Source organism: Theropithecus gelada, chromosome 7b (assembly GCF_003255815.1).
Source record: "Theropithecus gelada isolate Dixy chromosome 7b, Tgel_1.0, whole genome shotgun sequence".
Taxonomy (NCBI): domain Eukaryota; kingdom Metazoa; phylum Chordata; class Mammalia; order Primates; family Cercopithecidae; genus Theropithecus; species Theropithecus gelada.
Window position 1 is genome coordinate 108,580,219 of NC_037675.1, and position 17,864 is coordinate 108,598,082.

Below are 17,864 nucleotides of genomic sequence, written 5' to 3' on the forward strand. Positions count from 1 at the left end.
CTATATGGGCTCTTTTTTGGTCCCATCTGAAATTTAAAGTAGCTTTTCCTAATTCTGTGAAGGAAGTCAATGGTAGTTTGATGGGAATAGCGTTGAATCTGTAAATTACTTTGAGCAATATGGCCATTTTGGCAATATTGATTCTTCCTATTCATGAACATGGAATGTTTTTCCATTTATGTCCTCTCTTATTTCTTTGAGCAGTGGTTTGCAGTTCTCCTTGAAGAGGTCCTTCACATCCCTTGTAAGTTGTATTCCTAGGTATTTCATTCTCTTTGTAGCAACTGTGAATGGGAGTTCACTCATAATTAGGCTCTTTTTTTGACTATTATTGATATGTAGGAATGCTTGTGATTTTTGCACATTGACTTTGTATCCTGAGACTTTGCTGAAGTTGCTCATCAGCTTAAGGAGTTTTTGGGCTGAGACAATGGGGTTTTCCAAACGTGCATTCATGTCATCTGCAAACAGAGACAATTTCACTTCCTCTTTTCTTATTTTGAGTACCCTTTATTTCTTTCTCTTGCCTGATTGCCCTGGCCAGAACTTCCAATACGATGTTGAAAAGGAGTGGTGAGAGAGGGCATCCTTGTCTTGTGCCGGTTTTCAAAGTATGATGTTGGCTGTGGGTTTGTCATAAATAGCTCTTATTATTTTGAGATACTTTCCATCAATACCTGGTTTATTCAGAGTTTTTAGCATGAAAGGGTGTCGAATTTTGTCAAAGGCCTTTTCTGCATCTGTTGAGATAATCATGTGGTTTTGTCTTTGGTTCTGTTTACGTGATGGATTATGTTTATTGTTTTACATATGTTGAACCACCCTTGCACACCAGGGATTAAGCCGTCTTGATCGTGGTGGATGAGCTTTTTGATGTGCTGCTGGATTCAGTTTGCCAGTATTTTATTGAGGATTTTTGCATCGATGTGCTTCAGGGATATTGGCCTGAAATTTTCTTTTTTTATTGTGTCTCTGATAGGTCTTGGTATCAGGATGATGCTGGCCTCATAAAATGAGTTAGGGGGAGTCCTTCTTTTCCTATTGTTTGGAATAGTTTCAGGAGGAATGGTACCATCTCCTCTTTGTACCTCTGGTAGAATTCGGCTGTGAATCCACCTGGTCAAGGGCTTTTTTTGGTTAGTAGGCTATTATCAATTAGTGGCTCAATTTCAGAACTTGTTATTGATCTATTCAGGGATTCTACTTCTTTCTAGTTTAGTCTTGGGAGGGTATATGTGTCCAGAAATTTATCCATTTCTTCCAGATTCTCTAGTTTATATGCATAGAGGTGTTTATATTATTCTCTGATGGTAGTTTGTATTTCTGTGGGATCAGTGATGATATTCCCTTTATCATGTTTTTATTGTGTCCACTTGATTCATCTCTTGTTTCTTCAGTATTAGTCTGGCTAGCGGTCTATCTATCTGGCTGATCTTTTCAAAAAACTACCTCCTGGATTCATTGAGTTTTGAAGGGTTTTTCCTGTCTCTATCTCCTTCAGTTCTGCCCTGATCTTAGTTATTTCTTGTCTTCTGCTAGTTTTTGAGTTTGTTTGCTCTTGCCTGTCGAGTTCTCTTAGTTGTGATGTTAGGGTGTCGATTTTAGACCTTTCTTGCTTTCTCTTGTGAGAATTTAGTGCTATAAGTTTCCCTCTAAACACTGTTTTAGCTGTGTCCGAGATTCTGATATGTTGTGTCTTTGTTCTCACTGGTTTCAAAGAACTTATTTATTTCTGCCTTAATTTCGTTATTTACCCAGTAGTGATTCAGAAGCAGGTTGTTCAGTTTCCATGCAGTTGTGCAGTTTTGAATGAGTTTCTTAATTCTAATTTGATTGCACTGTGGTCTGAAAGATGGTTTGTTATGACTTTTGCTTAATCCAAATGCTAATGGAAGCTTTAAAAAAGTTTTTAAATGCACCAAACACTCTAGCTCAATCTAGTTTATAATATTATCTAACCATGCAGAGCATTATCATTGTTCATATAAGACAGAATCAATCTTACAATCTTCTAAAAATGTTTTAAAAATGGCATCTCTATATAAAAATGATCAAATCTTTAATAAAATGTAAAACTCCCTTGGCCAAAGGTTCTTGCACTGGCACTATGGAATCATGGTCCTCTCCTCAGGGTGCATCAGTTATTACCCTATGACTTGGCAGCTAAAAGGCCCATCCGTTTATAGACTTTACCCCCAGAGATCATGTTTGCTCCATTGCATGCATGTGTTACAAAATACTGAAAGTGATTCCTGTGTGATATCCACTCCAATCATGAAGAGTTTGAGGCAGCCTTTTTACTACATCTTTTCCACAGACTCTTGTGATCTTTAGCAAGGAAACTGGAAGGAACATCTGCAGAAAATACTGCTCTTGAATCATATTGGAAGGAATCTTATCAGATACTTTTAAATAACTCACTGCAGAAAACATTCAGGCAGTTAATTGTTGGGTTCATGTTTTACAACTAAAGACTCAATGCAGGCCAGATGCAGTGGATCATCCGTATAATCACACCACTTTCAGAAGCAAAGTCAGGGAAACCCCACAAGACCTGGTAATCGCAGCCAGCCTGGGCAGCATAAAGAGACGCTATTTCTATGAAAAAAATATATTAAAGAATAAGCAGGTGAGGGGTGGCATTTCCCTCTACTTCTAGACACTCAGGAAGCTAAGATGGGAAGATTATGTGAGTCAGGGGTTCAAAATTACCATAAGCTTTGATCATACAACTGTTCTTTAAACTGTGCAACAGGGTGAGAGCCTGTCTCTAAAAACAAATTAAAAAGAATCAATAAAGAATTCCACACAACTGTAAAGCTACTTAAATAAGAAATATTAAACTGAGCATCCTTATAGATTCTCTGACGTTTCTGATGTGTTTAAGCAGATAGCTGGCCTAAGACCTGCAGAATAAGCTGATAGCCCTTTGTTGTGAGAAGCTTCTACCCAAGACATTAGACCAGGACCCCTGTCTAATTCCCCAACCCCTACTCCTTTTTTTCAGTATTCTTTGCTTATATTTATAAAGTCATCACATTCCTGTAGACATCTATGTTGTCCACCCATATTGAACCCTTATCTTTTTGCTTATTCGTTATTTTTATTCTTGTTTCATAGAATAAGTTGTCACACTACTTTTTGATGCATGACTGCTGAGGACTTAAGGCTCACTCCTCTGTCATCTCCTCTTTTGTCGAACAAGGTGAATCTAGTTTGCAGTCACAGGAGCTTCTTCATGTGATGCCAGTGGAGTTTCAAACCCTACAAACCCCTTTCTGTGAGTGGGAAGCCTCCCTTGGCCCCCACCACCAAACCATAATAAAAACCCTGAGTCAGTCTCCATTCCTCCTCTACCAAGCCGTTTTAGACATTCCCGAGAGAACTGCCCTGTTCTCAGCAGACACCTCTACAGTGCAGATAATGAACCTTTCCATATTCACTTGCTCTGAGAGTGTGACTTCATCAGACACAACATCCACACTAAATCTCGGTTGAGATCTCTTAGCTTTGCATGGTGTCAAATACTGCTGATACTGGGAGCCTGGTGTCCTGGTTTCTATCAACAGGACACACTGGATCCCTGAAACAACTCCAGGATAGAGCTGGACGTATGATATGGATTGACTTTGTGTCCCCACCTGAATATCATATCAAATTGTAATCCCCACATGTCAAGGGAGGGACCAAGTGAGAGGTGATTGGATCATGGGGGCAGTTTCCCCATGTTGTTCTCATGATAGTGAGTTCTAACAAGACCTGAGGGTTTAAACGTGTGTGTCACTCTCTCTCTCTCCTGCTGCCACGTGACACGTGCCTTGCTTCCCCTTCCCCCATGATTTAAGTTTCCTGTGGCTTCCCCAGCTGTGCAGAACTGTGAGTCAAGTAAAATTCTTTTTTTGTAAACTACCCAGTCTGACGTGGTTCTTTATAGGAGTGTGAAAATGAACTAATACAACATGTCTGGTGGGTTTGATAAACTTTCTTAATGTCATAGAATTATTCCATTATTTTGCTGTATTCTAATGTTGCTCTAAAAATGCAAAGATGCCCAGGGCTCATTACTGTGTATTTCAGGTGTCTCTGACTTTTCATGTATTTTACTTATGTCTAACTCTTTTTCTACCAAATTGTACATGTTATAATTAGTACTATCTTTAATGAGGTTAAATTAAAAATATCTTTATGAAGTGTTCAATTTTACTAATATTGTCCCAAACATAATCATTATCAACATAGATAACAAGTCAATTTCCACAAAATTTTCTCTTGTTCTGTAATTCCTCCTTCCTAGACCTTCCCTTCTCCTACAATATTCACAGTGAACTACTGATTTTTATGTAAGTTTAGATTACTCTTCATTCAATAAAATTTATAAAACTTGTATCTTATGTACGTACTTTTATTTGTTTGGCTCATTTTACTCATTAGAAGTACTTGTGAGTTTTACCATACTGTTGACAGTATCCAACATTAGTTGATTGTAGTAGTGGTTAACACACCAGTGAATGACTTTTCCACCATTTCTTTACCAATTAAGCTGATGATTGACATTTGAGTTGTTTTTCATTCTGGGTGTTATAAGCCGATGCTACTCAGCTTAGAGAGGTACACAGCTGAGAAACACATGCTTCTTATTCTTACAACAACATAAGCAACTAAGCTTGAAAAGCTGCACATTAATCAAGTTTATGAAATACATCGGGGAATAAAACGTATAGATTTACGTGTGTTGTGGGGTGGGTGTATGTCAGTTTCTGGTGAGAGAGAGAAGGGAGGAAGGAAGGCAGAAAAAAGAGATGAATGTTACCTAATTGACCACAATTTATGAGGCCCTCAAGTAATTACAGGGAATTAGTCTTTATGGACAAGGCTGACGTAATATGAAGAAGACAACTTGACACACACAGCTATGGTTATATATTGATATAAATATCATTTTCTTTTTTTCTCTCTTTTTTTAATGGAGTCTCCCTCTGTTGCCCAGGCTGGAGTGCAGTGGTGCGATCTCCGCTCAATGCAACCTCTGCCTCCCAGGTTCAAATGATTCTCCTGCCTCAGGCGTGTGCCACTGGGCCTGGCTAATTTTTGTATTTTTAGTAGAAATGGGGTTTCACCATGTTGGCCAGGCTGGTCTTGAACTCCTGACCTCAGGTGATCTGCTCGCCTTGGCCTCCCAAAGTACTGGGATTACAGGCATGAGCCACCGCACCTGGCCCGAAAATATCATTTTCGAATCATACAAACACTCACATGCGTTAGAACGGATGTAGTGGAGGGTGTCTTGTGGTGAAATATGATGATGACACGAAACCCCTCATCCAGCCCCTTTTCACCCCAGCTTCACCTGCCCTGAGGTTGAGCCTTGAACCTGCTCTTTCTGAGTCCCCACAATGGTCCTGAGCCCCCTGCTATATTGAGGACCCTCTGGTGTCCTGATTTTCCTCGGTGGTTCCGGAGAGCCCCAGGCTGACCTGAGTGCCTCTACAATGGTCTTGAGTGTCCCCTGGTGTCCCAGAGCCCCCTGGTGTCCCAGAGCCCCCTGGGGTCCTGAGCAACCTCTTCTATCCTATGCACCCCCACAGGGAGGTTTGGGTGTGAGCTCACACTGTGATTCCCTCACTGTGTCTTTGGCTTAAAAACATACGGCCATGTGCTTGTTGCTCACGTAGCTCAGCTGAACTAAGAACTGTTTTTTGGACATGGCTCTGGGCATGGTGACTGGACTCTTGAGGAGTGGGTGGTAACGTGTGCTCTCTTCATGATCTGTGCACCCGACCCACTCCGTTCCCTTCCCTGGGATGGATCCAGCTTCAGCAGGAAGACCTCGTTATGATGGGAAACCCAGAGACAGCACAGGTAAGGGAGAGGGTCTGTGAGGGCTTCACCAGGCCAAGAGTGTGCTGAGAAACATGGTTGTTGGCATGCACAGGTTCTGTAGAAGACATTGAAATTCTCAAATACGTACATTTTTATGAGAGTAGAGAGCTCACTTGTGCTCAATTTGTGAATCTCCTAGAGCAATGCAGCCAATTCTGAGGTTAGGTTCAGACAAATGTAGGGTCACATTTTTCTCCATAGTTGGAACCAAATTATAAAGAGAAAGTTATGTCAGTAGAACGGGCATTGAACTATCTCTGTCTATGATAATGGTGATTTTCAGAATTGGATTGGGATGGGACAACCTGAAGGGTGTCCTAATTATTAACCCACAATTAGACATGAACAGCAATCACTGGCAGAGGAGGTCACCCACATGGAGAAATACCTGACTCACTGAAGCTGTACGTGGGGGTCTCTGCAGGCTCTGAGTTGTGCAGGAACAGCTCCTCCCTCAGACTCAGAGTGAGGAAAATCTCTGCTCTTTCTCCGGGGGAGGTGAGGGTTAGTATGAGGAAAGAACCAACCTTACTGTAATCAAGATCTCTGTACTTGGACAGAAACCAAAGAATATGAGAAAAAACTGATCTCAGTTTAAATAGAACAATTCATCATGAGGAAGGCAATACTATGTCTGGATGCAGCTCAGAATTAAGAAACAAGGAATTTGGGGTAAAGTTGAAAATTATTTTGCAAAGTTTGTTCTTTCTTTCTTTTTTTTTTTGATGGAGTCTCGCTCTTGTTGCCCAAGCTGGAGTGTCATGATGTGATCTCGGCTCACTGCAACCTTCACTTCCTGGGTTCAAGCGATTCTCCTGCCTCAGCCTCCCCAGTAGCTGGGATAACAGGCATGTGCCACCATGCCTGGCTAATTTTGTATTGTTAGTAGACATGGATTTCTCCATATTGGTCAGGCTGGTCTCGAACTCCCGACCTCAGGTGATCTGCCCACCTTGTCCTCCCAAAGTGCTGAGATTACAGGCATCAGCCACCGCGTCCAGACCAGACTCTGTTCTTAATTATCTATGTCATCTAAGAAAATGAAGTAAAACCATGGTTTTTATGTAACAATTCAAGAACAGTGTGCTGACCCTGAGAATCCACCTGCCATCTCTCCAACATCAGGGAGCCCAATAGACCAGGCAGGCAGCTGCTGCACTGCACTCTAACACCCGTCACCTGGCGTGTGCCGAAGACAGCCATCCTGGGAGCTCCTCCCAGACAATGGCTGTGCACAGTGGAGATACTGAGGCGTGGCTGCTGCTGGGACACATGGGAGATCCCTGATGGACAGCCGTGTCCTAGGAGGCACCAATGGCCTCGCTGGACTTAGCTTGGACCCAGAGTAGTTAGGGAAGCTCCATCAAACTCCCACTCTTCTCCAGCACCAGTGGTGAGATTGACATTCTGGGGTAACAATGTCTACAGCCTCCTGGCCTCCTGTGCATTTTATGCCTCCAGTACTTACATCTGCCTTTGGGACAAATGAGAATGTTTCCTCTTCTTATAATAAACTTTTCTAATCCAGAGACCTCAGGGGTGGCCATGGGAGCATAAATGTCGAGAGGCTCCCAGAGAGACTGTTGCATGCAGAGGAAGCCACAGACCCTGCAGAAAAGCAGCCCATGACGACCATCTGCACCTGCCCTAGAGCTGCCCCTGTTTTCGGTGGGTTCTGAGAGACCCCTTTAGCACAGCTTCCTCCCATATCATTGCAGGAAACTCTGTGTCTGTGTTCACACTGATGCCTTCTTACCGGGTGCCTCACATACAGTGACACACAGCCACGCCCTCTGCTCTCAGACTGTTCATTTGCAAATACAGTGAGTCTTGGCACTTTCTTTGGAGACGTGAATCTGCTCTTCCCAGATTGTGCATAACATATCTGACTTCCATCACACGATATATCTACTACTCACTCCAGCCCCTTCCCTGGAGCCTGGGAAACCGAGCTCATTCAGCAGCTACTGAAGGTTAATCCAGAGTCTGCACAGGAGAGTCTCAGGGACCCCCGAGGTTGTCTTGGGTCCTCTCCAGACTCCACCAGCTGTACCTCACACTGGACATCTGCAAACTCATACAGATCCTTGTCAGAAACTGCCAGACATATCCACTGTTTGTCTCAAATATATTCACTCACACTCTATCTCTCTAGCACACTTTTTAAAACAACGACAGTGAAAACCCAGCACAGCCCAAACTGCATGGTGAGTCCTCCATCTCTAGTCCTGATCACCAGATGGAAACCCCTGGGAATCCCAGGGCTGGGGCTTCTCTTCCAAACCTACAGGGTCGGGACTGGGCTGGTTTTCATCAGCAGAGGAAGAAACCTATTTGCATGTCTCCTACTGTATAGCAAGCTCTGGGATGGGAATCCTGAGGAGGGGCAGGGCTCAGAGCAGATAAAGTGCCCTGGGGGAGATTGGTAGTGATCTTATCACTCAGGAAAATATCATCTTACCTTATGTGATTGTGCCTTGATGATCATTTATCAGTCATCATCTTATTTCATTTTTACATATTTGCAGAATACATTTAATGCAAGTGTCAATGTTACATTTTAAGGAATATAAATTACACACAGAACAGAGTGGCTTTACAATATGGTCAAGGTCACACAGCTGGACAAAGCCCCATTACCTCTGCCTGTGCCTCTGACCACTAGAGGAGACTCCTCTCCTGAGACAACTCCAGAGCAGTGTGGGACATGCCCAGTGACGTTTGCAGGATTCCACCCCTGCTAAGGCATCTCTGTTTTCTTTCAGTGTGTTCTGTTGTTTACCTGAAATACATACAGAGAAACAGTGTTCATGTATGTGGACTTTCAAGAGTCAGAGATGTTTCAAGTGTTAATAGCCATCTATTTTTTGCTCCTCCTCAACCAACATATTCATTTGTTTCTTTGTTACTGCTTTTTAAGGTACAATTAACAAATCATTGATTCAAATATATACTGCACAGTTTGGAAAATGTTGACGTGTGTGTGCAACCCTTTAATCAGGGCTTCAATTAAGTCGTGTACAATTAAGTTAACCCCTAAATCTTTCTGGCACTTCTCTGTAATTTCATCTCACCACCCCATTACTTTCAACACCCAATTCTCACCAAATTCTCTTCTCTGTTACTTTAGAATACTTTTACCTTCTACGGTTTATACAAATAGAAGTTTATGAAGTGCTTTCTTAATTCTTCAGCTACTTTCACTCAGCATGGTTATTTGCGAATGTAACCATGCTTTTACATGAATGAGAGATGCCTTGATTCTAAAGCTTCATTGTACTTTAGTTCATAATCATATGTCAAATTGTTTAACATTCACCTGTAATGGATACGGATATTGGATTTGTTCTCTTAGTTTCTGGCTTTTATATAGAAATCTACTCAGTGTGGGAATGTGATACATGAGGAAACTACGATCTTATTCTGTCCTCATTAACAACAAACCTGAAAAACTATGAATAAAGGAAGAAGAAAAACTTGTAACATATGTGAGTTGGTTTCACGTAGCAAACAAGAGGACTGAAATCTGAGGAGACAGACGCCTGCAGAGAGGACTGGGGCCCACATGTTAGTGAACCCAGGGTAGGTGCCACTGGATGGAATTGAGAGAGGAATAGGCTAACCCGGAAATATTTAGTATTTTTTTTTTCTTGGATGCATGTGCTAATGGTGGTAGAGTGTGAATCTACTAGTCCTTGCAGGCTTTTCCCAGGAATTTGAAAAATCCACCGTCAACTCCCTTATCTGCTGTCCTGTGGTGCTGACAGGAAGAGAAGAACAGCGAGGACTGTTGAACGCCTGGATTCACCTCCACCATTTCCAGGGGAAATCCACTAAAACCTGCATCCTGTGGGGTGTGATGGAGTCAACAGAAACCAAAGAAAACAGAGGATTCCCAGGAAACTCCATTTAGAAGAAATTCTTAATCTGTGGGGTGAGTACAATGGAGAAGCTGAGGATACTGGAGAGAAACCACTGTGGCTGGGAAAAGATGCTCTACCCCTGGGGAAGAGGTAAGGACAGGAAAATTGGGACAGTCACCCCGAGAACCACAATTCCTACTCAAGCATCAGAAGAAGGCTGGTTTGGAAGATTGGAGAACGTCCCCATTTGTTCAAGCCCCTCTCCACATGGTCAACTAGGTCTGCAGGAAACAACGTAGCTGCATCAGCTCCATTCTGGCCTCTGTCATGTGACAGTTTCTTGTGGATTTGCTTTCTGCTCTCTCATGATTTGTTTCCTCTCTCAACTCCTAGCTCCATTCTCCTTTTAATTCTCACTTTATTGAAGAGATTCATATTTAGCTTAGAACATTAAAATCTGTGGAAGTAATTTTCATCTCAAAGCTACCAAATCTAATGAGCTCTCTCCAAGGACGCGCATCTGTTTTTTCTTCCTTTCCTATGGGATATGGCCCTTGTTTCTACCTGACTCCAGCTCTTATTTTCATATGCCTGAGGAGTCCAACCGTCACACACCCAAGAACGTCTTGGGGGAACGTCCCCTACCATCCATCTCCTCAGCCCTCATGTGCAAGGGGCCACTCTGTCAGCTGTTGTACGTGCTTTAGGGCCTTGCATTTAAAAGCATCTTTCTCTAGCCCACCAAACAAAATTCCTGGACCTTAAACACCTTCAAGATCCAGTCTTTCTTTCTGCCCCTTTGTTGTTAATATTGTTTTATTCCATTAAAATCCACTGGGAACCTCAGCGACAATAGAGGTGACCAGCCTACCCATCCCATGTCGAACTTCTGCCTGACTGACCCACCCATGAACTGTACTCCACTGCTCTGCAGCTGATGGGGCCATCTGGACCTTCATTAATAAGAGGTGTGTAATTTATTAAAGAATGACTGAGATCAGTGCGTGCCTGAGCTCCTCAGAACACAGGTGTGGTCCTGCAGTAGAGTCTGTGTAACTGAAATCACATGTGTGTATAACTCATGACCTCAGTCCAGAAGCTGATGCCAGCTTCTGGCCATTCCTGGGTAGCCCGATGAGGGGTGTCCAGAGAAGGATGGATGCAGGATATGGATTTTAGAGAGTGATGTGGTGCTGGGGGCAGTGACAGCCAAATTTCATTGAAAGTCTGTTCTGCCCTTGGTACTTGGGGAAAACTGGGAAGAAAGAAACAGAACTCAGACCCCATGTAGCTCCTCATTTAGGAAGAGATTCAGTAAAAATTGAGAAAGTTGAAGGAATAGACTATACTTTCAGGGATCATTTCTATAGTTCATTCAAGGAGGTTGAAGAAAAACAGTGATGTTGGTGTGGTTTTTCTTTGACATACTTAGGAGACAGCAGAAGATGGTCACTGGTCAGTCTCCATCCAGCTGGCACTCACTGTCCATTTATTACGTCCAAATAAAAGACAACTTTTGTGGCACAGACGCCAGGGCTGGTTTCAGAGACCTTGCCCCAAAAATGGCCAACAGAGGCCTGGCGCAGTGACTCACACCTGTAATCCCAGCACTTTGGGAGTCTGAGGCATATGGATCATAAAGTCAGGAGATCAAGACCATCCTGGCTAACACAGTGAAACCCCGTCTCTACTAAAAATACAAAAAAGTAGCCAGAAGTGGTGGCACGCACCTGTAGTCCCAGGTACTCGGGAGGCTGAGGAAGGAGAATCGCTTGAATCCGGGAGGTGGAGGTTGCAGTCAGCCGAGATCACCCACTGCACTCCAGCCTGGCGACAGAGCGAGACTCTGTCTTAAAATTTTAAAAAAATGGCCAACAGGGCCATGACACGTTTCTTTTTATGAGAGTTACTATTTTTGCCTACTTTATATGGAAATCTGAGAGATGTGCCCAGCCTCAGGGGGCTGCTTCTCCTTCTAGGACACAAAGCTAACAGAGTTATGTAGTATTAGTCTGTGTGGGTCTTCACAAGAAGACAACAGGAGTGGGTGGTGTAAACAAATACTGATTTTCTTACAATTCTGCAGCCTGAATGTCCAAGACCAAGGTGCTGGCAGGGCTGGTTCTTGGTCTGGCTTCTTCCTGGCATGCACTGGGCCACCTTCTAGTGCACTCCGTCTCCACATGGCCTCTTCTCTGTGTGCACGTGAAAAGTGAGAGGTCTCTGGTGTCTCTTCCTCTTCTTATAAAGACAACAGGTCTACTGCATTAGGGTCTCACATGTATGACCACATTTAATCTTAATTAAATACTTAAAATTCCAATGTAGATCCATTGAATTGAAGGTTTCAGCATACGAATCTCAAAGAGGGCACAATTCAGTTGATGACACAAATCAAGAGATGGTGAGAAACGTTAGAATATATATTTTTTTAATCAAGAAGGAAAAAGTGGGCCATTCAGGAACTTGTAAGAAAGTTCCTCGTACTGGTGAAACTTCGACTGCAAGAGGAACATTTGTCTTCTTCTTCTTTTTTTTTTAAACGGAGTCTCGCTCCGTTTGGGCTCACCGCAACCTCTGACTCCCAGGTTCAAGCGATTCTCCTGCCTCAGCCTCCTGAGTAGCTGGGATTACAAGCAGGCGCCACCTCGCCCAGTTAACTTTTGTAGTTTTAGAAGAGACGGGGTTTCACCACGTCGACCAGAATGGTCTCGATTCCTTGATCTTGCGATCTGCCCACCTCGACCTCCCAAAGGGCGGGAATTACAGCCATACGCCACCGCACCGGGCCTGTCTTCCTCCTTTCTTTCCTGGCACAAGGATGTGAGGAAGCAGAATCACAGATATCAAAGAAAGAGGAGCCCTGGGGACAGCTGAGGTGCTGGTGAGGAGGGAGAGCACTGAGCAGATGAGGAAGCCCCGCCCTCCCTGCACCTGCTCCTGACCCGGCCTCCTGCTCTGTGGGCCCCGCGCGCCCCCTGCTGGTCCTGAGCGGCTCCTGCGCCCGCCCCCTCCGCCTCCCTGCAGGGAGGTTTGTGTCTGGTCTCACATTCAACTTCCCTCACTGTGTCTCTCGCACAGTAATACACGGCCGTGTCCGCGGCGGTCACAGAGCTCAGCTTCAGGGAGAACTGGTTCTTGGACGTGTCTCTTGAAATGGTGACTCGACTCTTGAGGGAGGGGTTGTAGTTGGTGCTACCACTATAAGAGATGTACCCAATCCACTCCAGTCCTTTCCCTGGGGCCTGGCGGATCCAGCTCCAGTAGTAGTAACTACTGCTGATAGAGCCACCAGAGACAGTGCAGGTGAGGGACAGGGTCTCCGGAGGCTTCACTACTCCTGGGCCGGACTCCTGCAGCTGCACCTGGGACAGGACCCCTGTGAACAGAGAGACCCACAGTGAGCCCTGGGATCAGAGACAGCCTCCCATACCGTCATATCTGCATCCCCGAGACACTCACATCTGGGAGCTGCCACCAGGAGGAGGAAGAACCACAGGTGCTTCATGTTCTTGCACAGGATGTCCGTGACTCTCAGAGAGCATTTCCCATGTGAGCAGGACCCTGAATTTAAGGAAATGTGTGGTGGTTTCCTGTGGGTGCCTAAGTGAGGATTTGCATGTGGGTGGTGCCTTTGTATGGAGAGGTGAAAAGGGATGAGGGAGGCCCCAGTCTCTCAGGTTCACCCTGAGAGGAGGATGCTGGCTCTACCCTCTGAGAACTCAGTTCTCTACCTGTGACCTCCCCTCACCAAGCCCAGAGTCCTCTTCATCCAGGTAGGAAATGTGTTGAAGGAGCTATTCTGGGAAATGAGTGTGATCATGGATCAAGGATAGATTTTGGAACAGGGTCAATACTGTTCTACCCTTAAAGATTCATGTAAAACCAACCACACACTCAGGTCATCTAAATTGTCATTTACCCCTTTGGACACATTGAATCAGCAACTGAGTGTAATAATCACAGTGAGTTCAGACAAACCTGGGTGCGCCCAATGTTTATTGTAGTTCTGAACATCCATCACAGTTAGTGGGAAGCTCCCTGTCCCAGGAAGTGGGTCATTTTTTAAAAGCACCTGAGAACTGCCCTTCTTTTGAAATTTGAGATTCTGTCTGAGATCTCAGGAGAAAGTAGTGGGACATATCTCCGTCCTTCTCAATGTGTAACCCTGGCGATGTGGCCTGACCTCTAGACATTTCTATGTGAAAATACATGGATTGAGGATTGCAGTGACAACTTCACACAAAAACTCTGTAACAGGTCAGCACTGTACAATAGTCTCATTACCAAGATTAGTGCAATTACCTTTCCTGGGAACCAGAGGAGACCTCTGTGAGCCCTCCCCTCTGAGAGTACAAGGAACTCTGGTCCTTCCCTGACAGGTCACACCTGTGAAACATGGATGGGCAATGACACTCAAGCCCAGAGTCCTCACCCACACATTTATCATGTCAGGCCCATCTGCCTCTGAAAGACTTTCTCCTCCATTGATTTGCATGAACATACCCTAGGGTGTGCGGTATTGCAACTTGGGCATTTGACATTAGTTTGGTGAATTATGTAAAAAGTAATCTATCTTTATGAATGTGGGTAACAGGAGAGTCATCAGAAGTTGGGAGTGTTGTAAAATCAGGATAAACCTGGGCTCTCTTCTTAGGACCTAAACAAGTGGGCTGACCTGTGTGACAGCAGAGGGAAAGAGACAGACCCAACAACCAGAGCCTGGTGAGCTCCTTACCTACCAGTTGGTATCTGGGCCTTTTGTTTGAACAGATTCAGAAAGACCTTCCACACCCTCAAAAGAATTATGAACATTAAGGGAAATTAATATACATTTTTATTTACAGATAATAATTCATAGGCTTGTAGACATCTAATGGGGTGTGTACAAGGTTGCTAGGATATGGTCATAGACAGAACAGAAAGAATTATATTTAGTGGGAAGAAAACCAAGGAGTTTCTGAATTTGTAGCTATTGTTAACCACAAATGTGTCAGTTCACTAGATCCTGTTATAATGCTAGGGGTAAAACTTCCTAACGTTCTCATAGAGATAAAATCCAAAGGAGTGAAGAGTCAAGTGAGATTCCTTTGAAAATCTCCAGTAACGAACAGGTCAGGAGAAATTGATGATTATCAAAAGAGTGATAATTAAATAAAGTGGTGCATTCCATGTTGAGGTGACAGGGAAGTTCCATCTGACAGCTTGTTTCCCCTCTCTGAAGAGGGCAGAGTACGGACTAACAGCAGAGAGGGAACTTAGGGCAGGTAGGGGCCAGATGTTTGAGGAGGATGGAGGGTGAGCTGGAGTCCTTGTGAGCCATTCAGAAAAGCAGCAGTGTGCCAGGGTGTATGGAGTCCTCCTGGGTTAAGAGGTGCTGAATATATACCAGTTTCACTGCCCTCATCGTGTTTTATTCTTCAGACTCTTTGGATGTCCACATTTGAATACTTGGAGTGTTGATGGAACTCAGCACGACTGAGAACTTTTCAGTGAAGATATAAGTAACAATATGGATGTAATTAAATTTGAGTTATTTAAATATTATTATTTAAAATGTCAATGTGAGTATCTATTAATTTATCTTTCTTTTTCATTTTAGAGACAAAGATTTGTTCTATTGCCCAGACTGGAGTGCTGTGTCGTCTATTAATTTTATGGTATAAAAATGATTGGCCCAATTCGTGTAGTCATTTTATCTCCATCAAGGATTTAGGTCCATTTGGCCTGTGACATAGCTCTAGTCATAGAGGAAGAGAGGTGGTTTGTTGAGGCAATGCTGGTTCTTCAGAGAGAAATTTAAGCAATCATCTCCTCACCTCACCCACTCCATTTTTACAACTGTGCATGACTCTTGGGAATGCATCCACTATTTCTTACATAATGGGAGTTGACTGTAAAAGTAGCATGAAGATGTGTAAATATAACACCTAGGTAGATAAACTGATGAATTAACAAAGCCTGGAGCCAATTATATTCTGGCATCTTGTTATTTAGTTGTGAATTTATTTTCAGTTGGTTAGGTCAAGTTCCCAAAATTCAATTTCTGCCAAAATAGTCACATACAATAATCTTGACATATTAAAATGAAAAAAACAAACTAATTTGAAAATGAACCCAGCTTCCAGAAGTGAGAATTACTTTGTGGTGAATGGTGGGAAGGGTGGAGATACAACTGAATATCATGATTGTGTTGACAATTGTTTTAATTAGGGGAACTTCTATACATCCCTTATATTTATTAGAAGCTGTCATGGAGAAGCTTGATCTAACATAATTAGTTGATGGATCACACAAAAACAATGAAGCTGAAGGTTATTAAGCAGGAATTGCTATTGCAACTTTAGCTTTCCTTTAGAACACATTCCTCTACCTGATGTGGAATTAGCCCAGGTGCTCTGATGAGAGCTTGTCAGTTAAAGACCAGGAAATGGGCACTTATGTGTCTGGAGCAGGGCATGGCTTTGGGAGGCTTTGTTAACAAAATGGCTTTTCGCATCTTCTGGAAATCCTATCAAAATGGGCAAGTTAAGGATCTCTTAGGAGCATCCGTCTATCCCACATTCTTGGCTAATATAAAAGTGGAAGTCAATGCAAAATGAGATCATACGGAAGTTTAGAAAACTGCTGCACCACTGCCTCAGCTCAGCACAGCTTTCTCCTTCCTCAGGGTTTCTGACACTCTCAGGATGTGGGTTTCCACACTGTGTATCTCGCACAGTAATACACGGCTGTGTCCTCAGCCTTTAGGCTGCTGATCTGCAGGTACACTGTGCTGACAGAGGTGTCCATGGAGAAGACAAACCGTTCTGTGAAGCCCTGGGCATACGTTGGGTTCCCAGTGTAGGTGTTCATCCATCCCATCCACTCAAGGCCCTGTCCAGGGGCCTGTCACACCCAATTCATACCATAGGTGGTGAAGCTGTAACCAGAAGCCTTGCAGGAGACCTTCACTGAGGCCCCAGGCTGCTTCACCTCAGGCCCAGACTGCACCAGCTGCACCTGGGAGTGGGCACCTGTGGAGAGGAGACAGGATTGCGTGAAGTCTCACTTGACTGGCCTGGTTTCTGCCTCCGCCCTGGGACCTGGGAGCCCCTTACATGTTGCTGCTGCCACCAAGAAAAGGATGCTCCAGGTGAGGTCCATGGTGAGGAGCTGTGCACTAGGGGATTCTCCTGAGGAGGGGTGTGGCTGTTGGGTGATGCTCTCAGGGCACAGAGATACTATATTCGCCTCAGTTATTTGCATATTCATGAAGGATGCTATTTAATAGCCCAATTCCTGACCCAGTACGAGAAACAGCAAATACATGACACATGGACGACACAGCTGTAGAAGCTGAGGGTTCAAGCCGTAATCTTGTTAGAGGCCATGCGTCCCCTACACATCCCTGAACTCCGGGTTGACAGAGCTTCCCCCACGGGAGAACAAGCTCCCCCAGGACACTCACCTCACTTTGAATGTCTCAGGGGCAACGAGACATTCAAACGTGAACCATTTCTAGACCTTAATATGCGAATGCGTTATTTGTGAATGAGTGTGTCTCTCCAAAAATTGCACTGATTTAAAAGAAAGGAGCTCTTCCTGACCTCCAGCTGCTTACTATTAAGATAACTAGCAGAGTTTGACATCCCCATTGTGAAAGTGGTTCTCATTACAACATCCGGTTTGATAAATGGTCACAATTGAATAGGATATTTATACAAATATCAGCAGTCCTTGCGAAATACTTCTTTTAGATGTTTTTAAAGGACGTCCCAAGCCCTGAGAGGAACCTCTCCCCAGCCTCCTGTGCACCTGCTCTGGGGCGGGAGACTGTGCAGGCTGTGTCTTGAGCGCCCCCTGCGCCCAGCCCGCACCCTGCAGGGAGGTTTCCATCTGAGCTGACAGAGTATATCCCTACCAGTGTCTCTGGCCCAGTATAAAGCGGCTGTGACCTGGCTCAGAATTCCGCTTTATTTACACCATACGCTTCTCACACCATCTTTTGAAATAGTGAGTTGGCCTTAGGAAACCCAGCGAACTCTGTAGGGAGACCCCAAGAAAAGATCTCATGCATCACCAGGGAGCACTTTCCTGGAGCTCAAGAGGCACAGAATCAATGGAGACATGGTGAACCCA

The 17,864-nt window shown here is 44.1% G+C and overlaps 2 gene segments (V, D, J or C); both read right to left on the reverse strand.

The window, feature by feature from the left end:
• Positions 1-3,347: 3,347 nt before the first annotated feature.
• LOC112628558 lies at positions 3,348-13,282 on the reverse strand (the record flags this gene model as incomplete). The annotated part of the segment is given in 3 exon segments: positions 3,348-3,353; positions 12,809-13,122; positions 13,206-13,282. Coding segments are annotated over 3 exon segments (366 nt in total), but the record flags the coding sequence as incomplete, so codon positions are not given.
• A 3,145-nt stretch (positions 13,283-16,427) lies between these two features.
• On the reverse strand, positions 16,428-16,889 carry LOC112628996. The segment is given in 2 exon segments: positions 16,428-16,759; positions 16,844-16,889. Coding segments are annotated over 2 exon segments (378 nt in total).
• Positions 16,890-17,864: the final 975 nt, after the last annotated feature.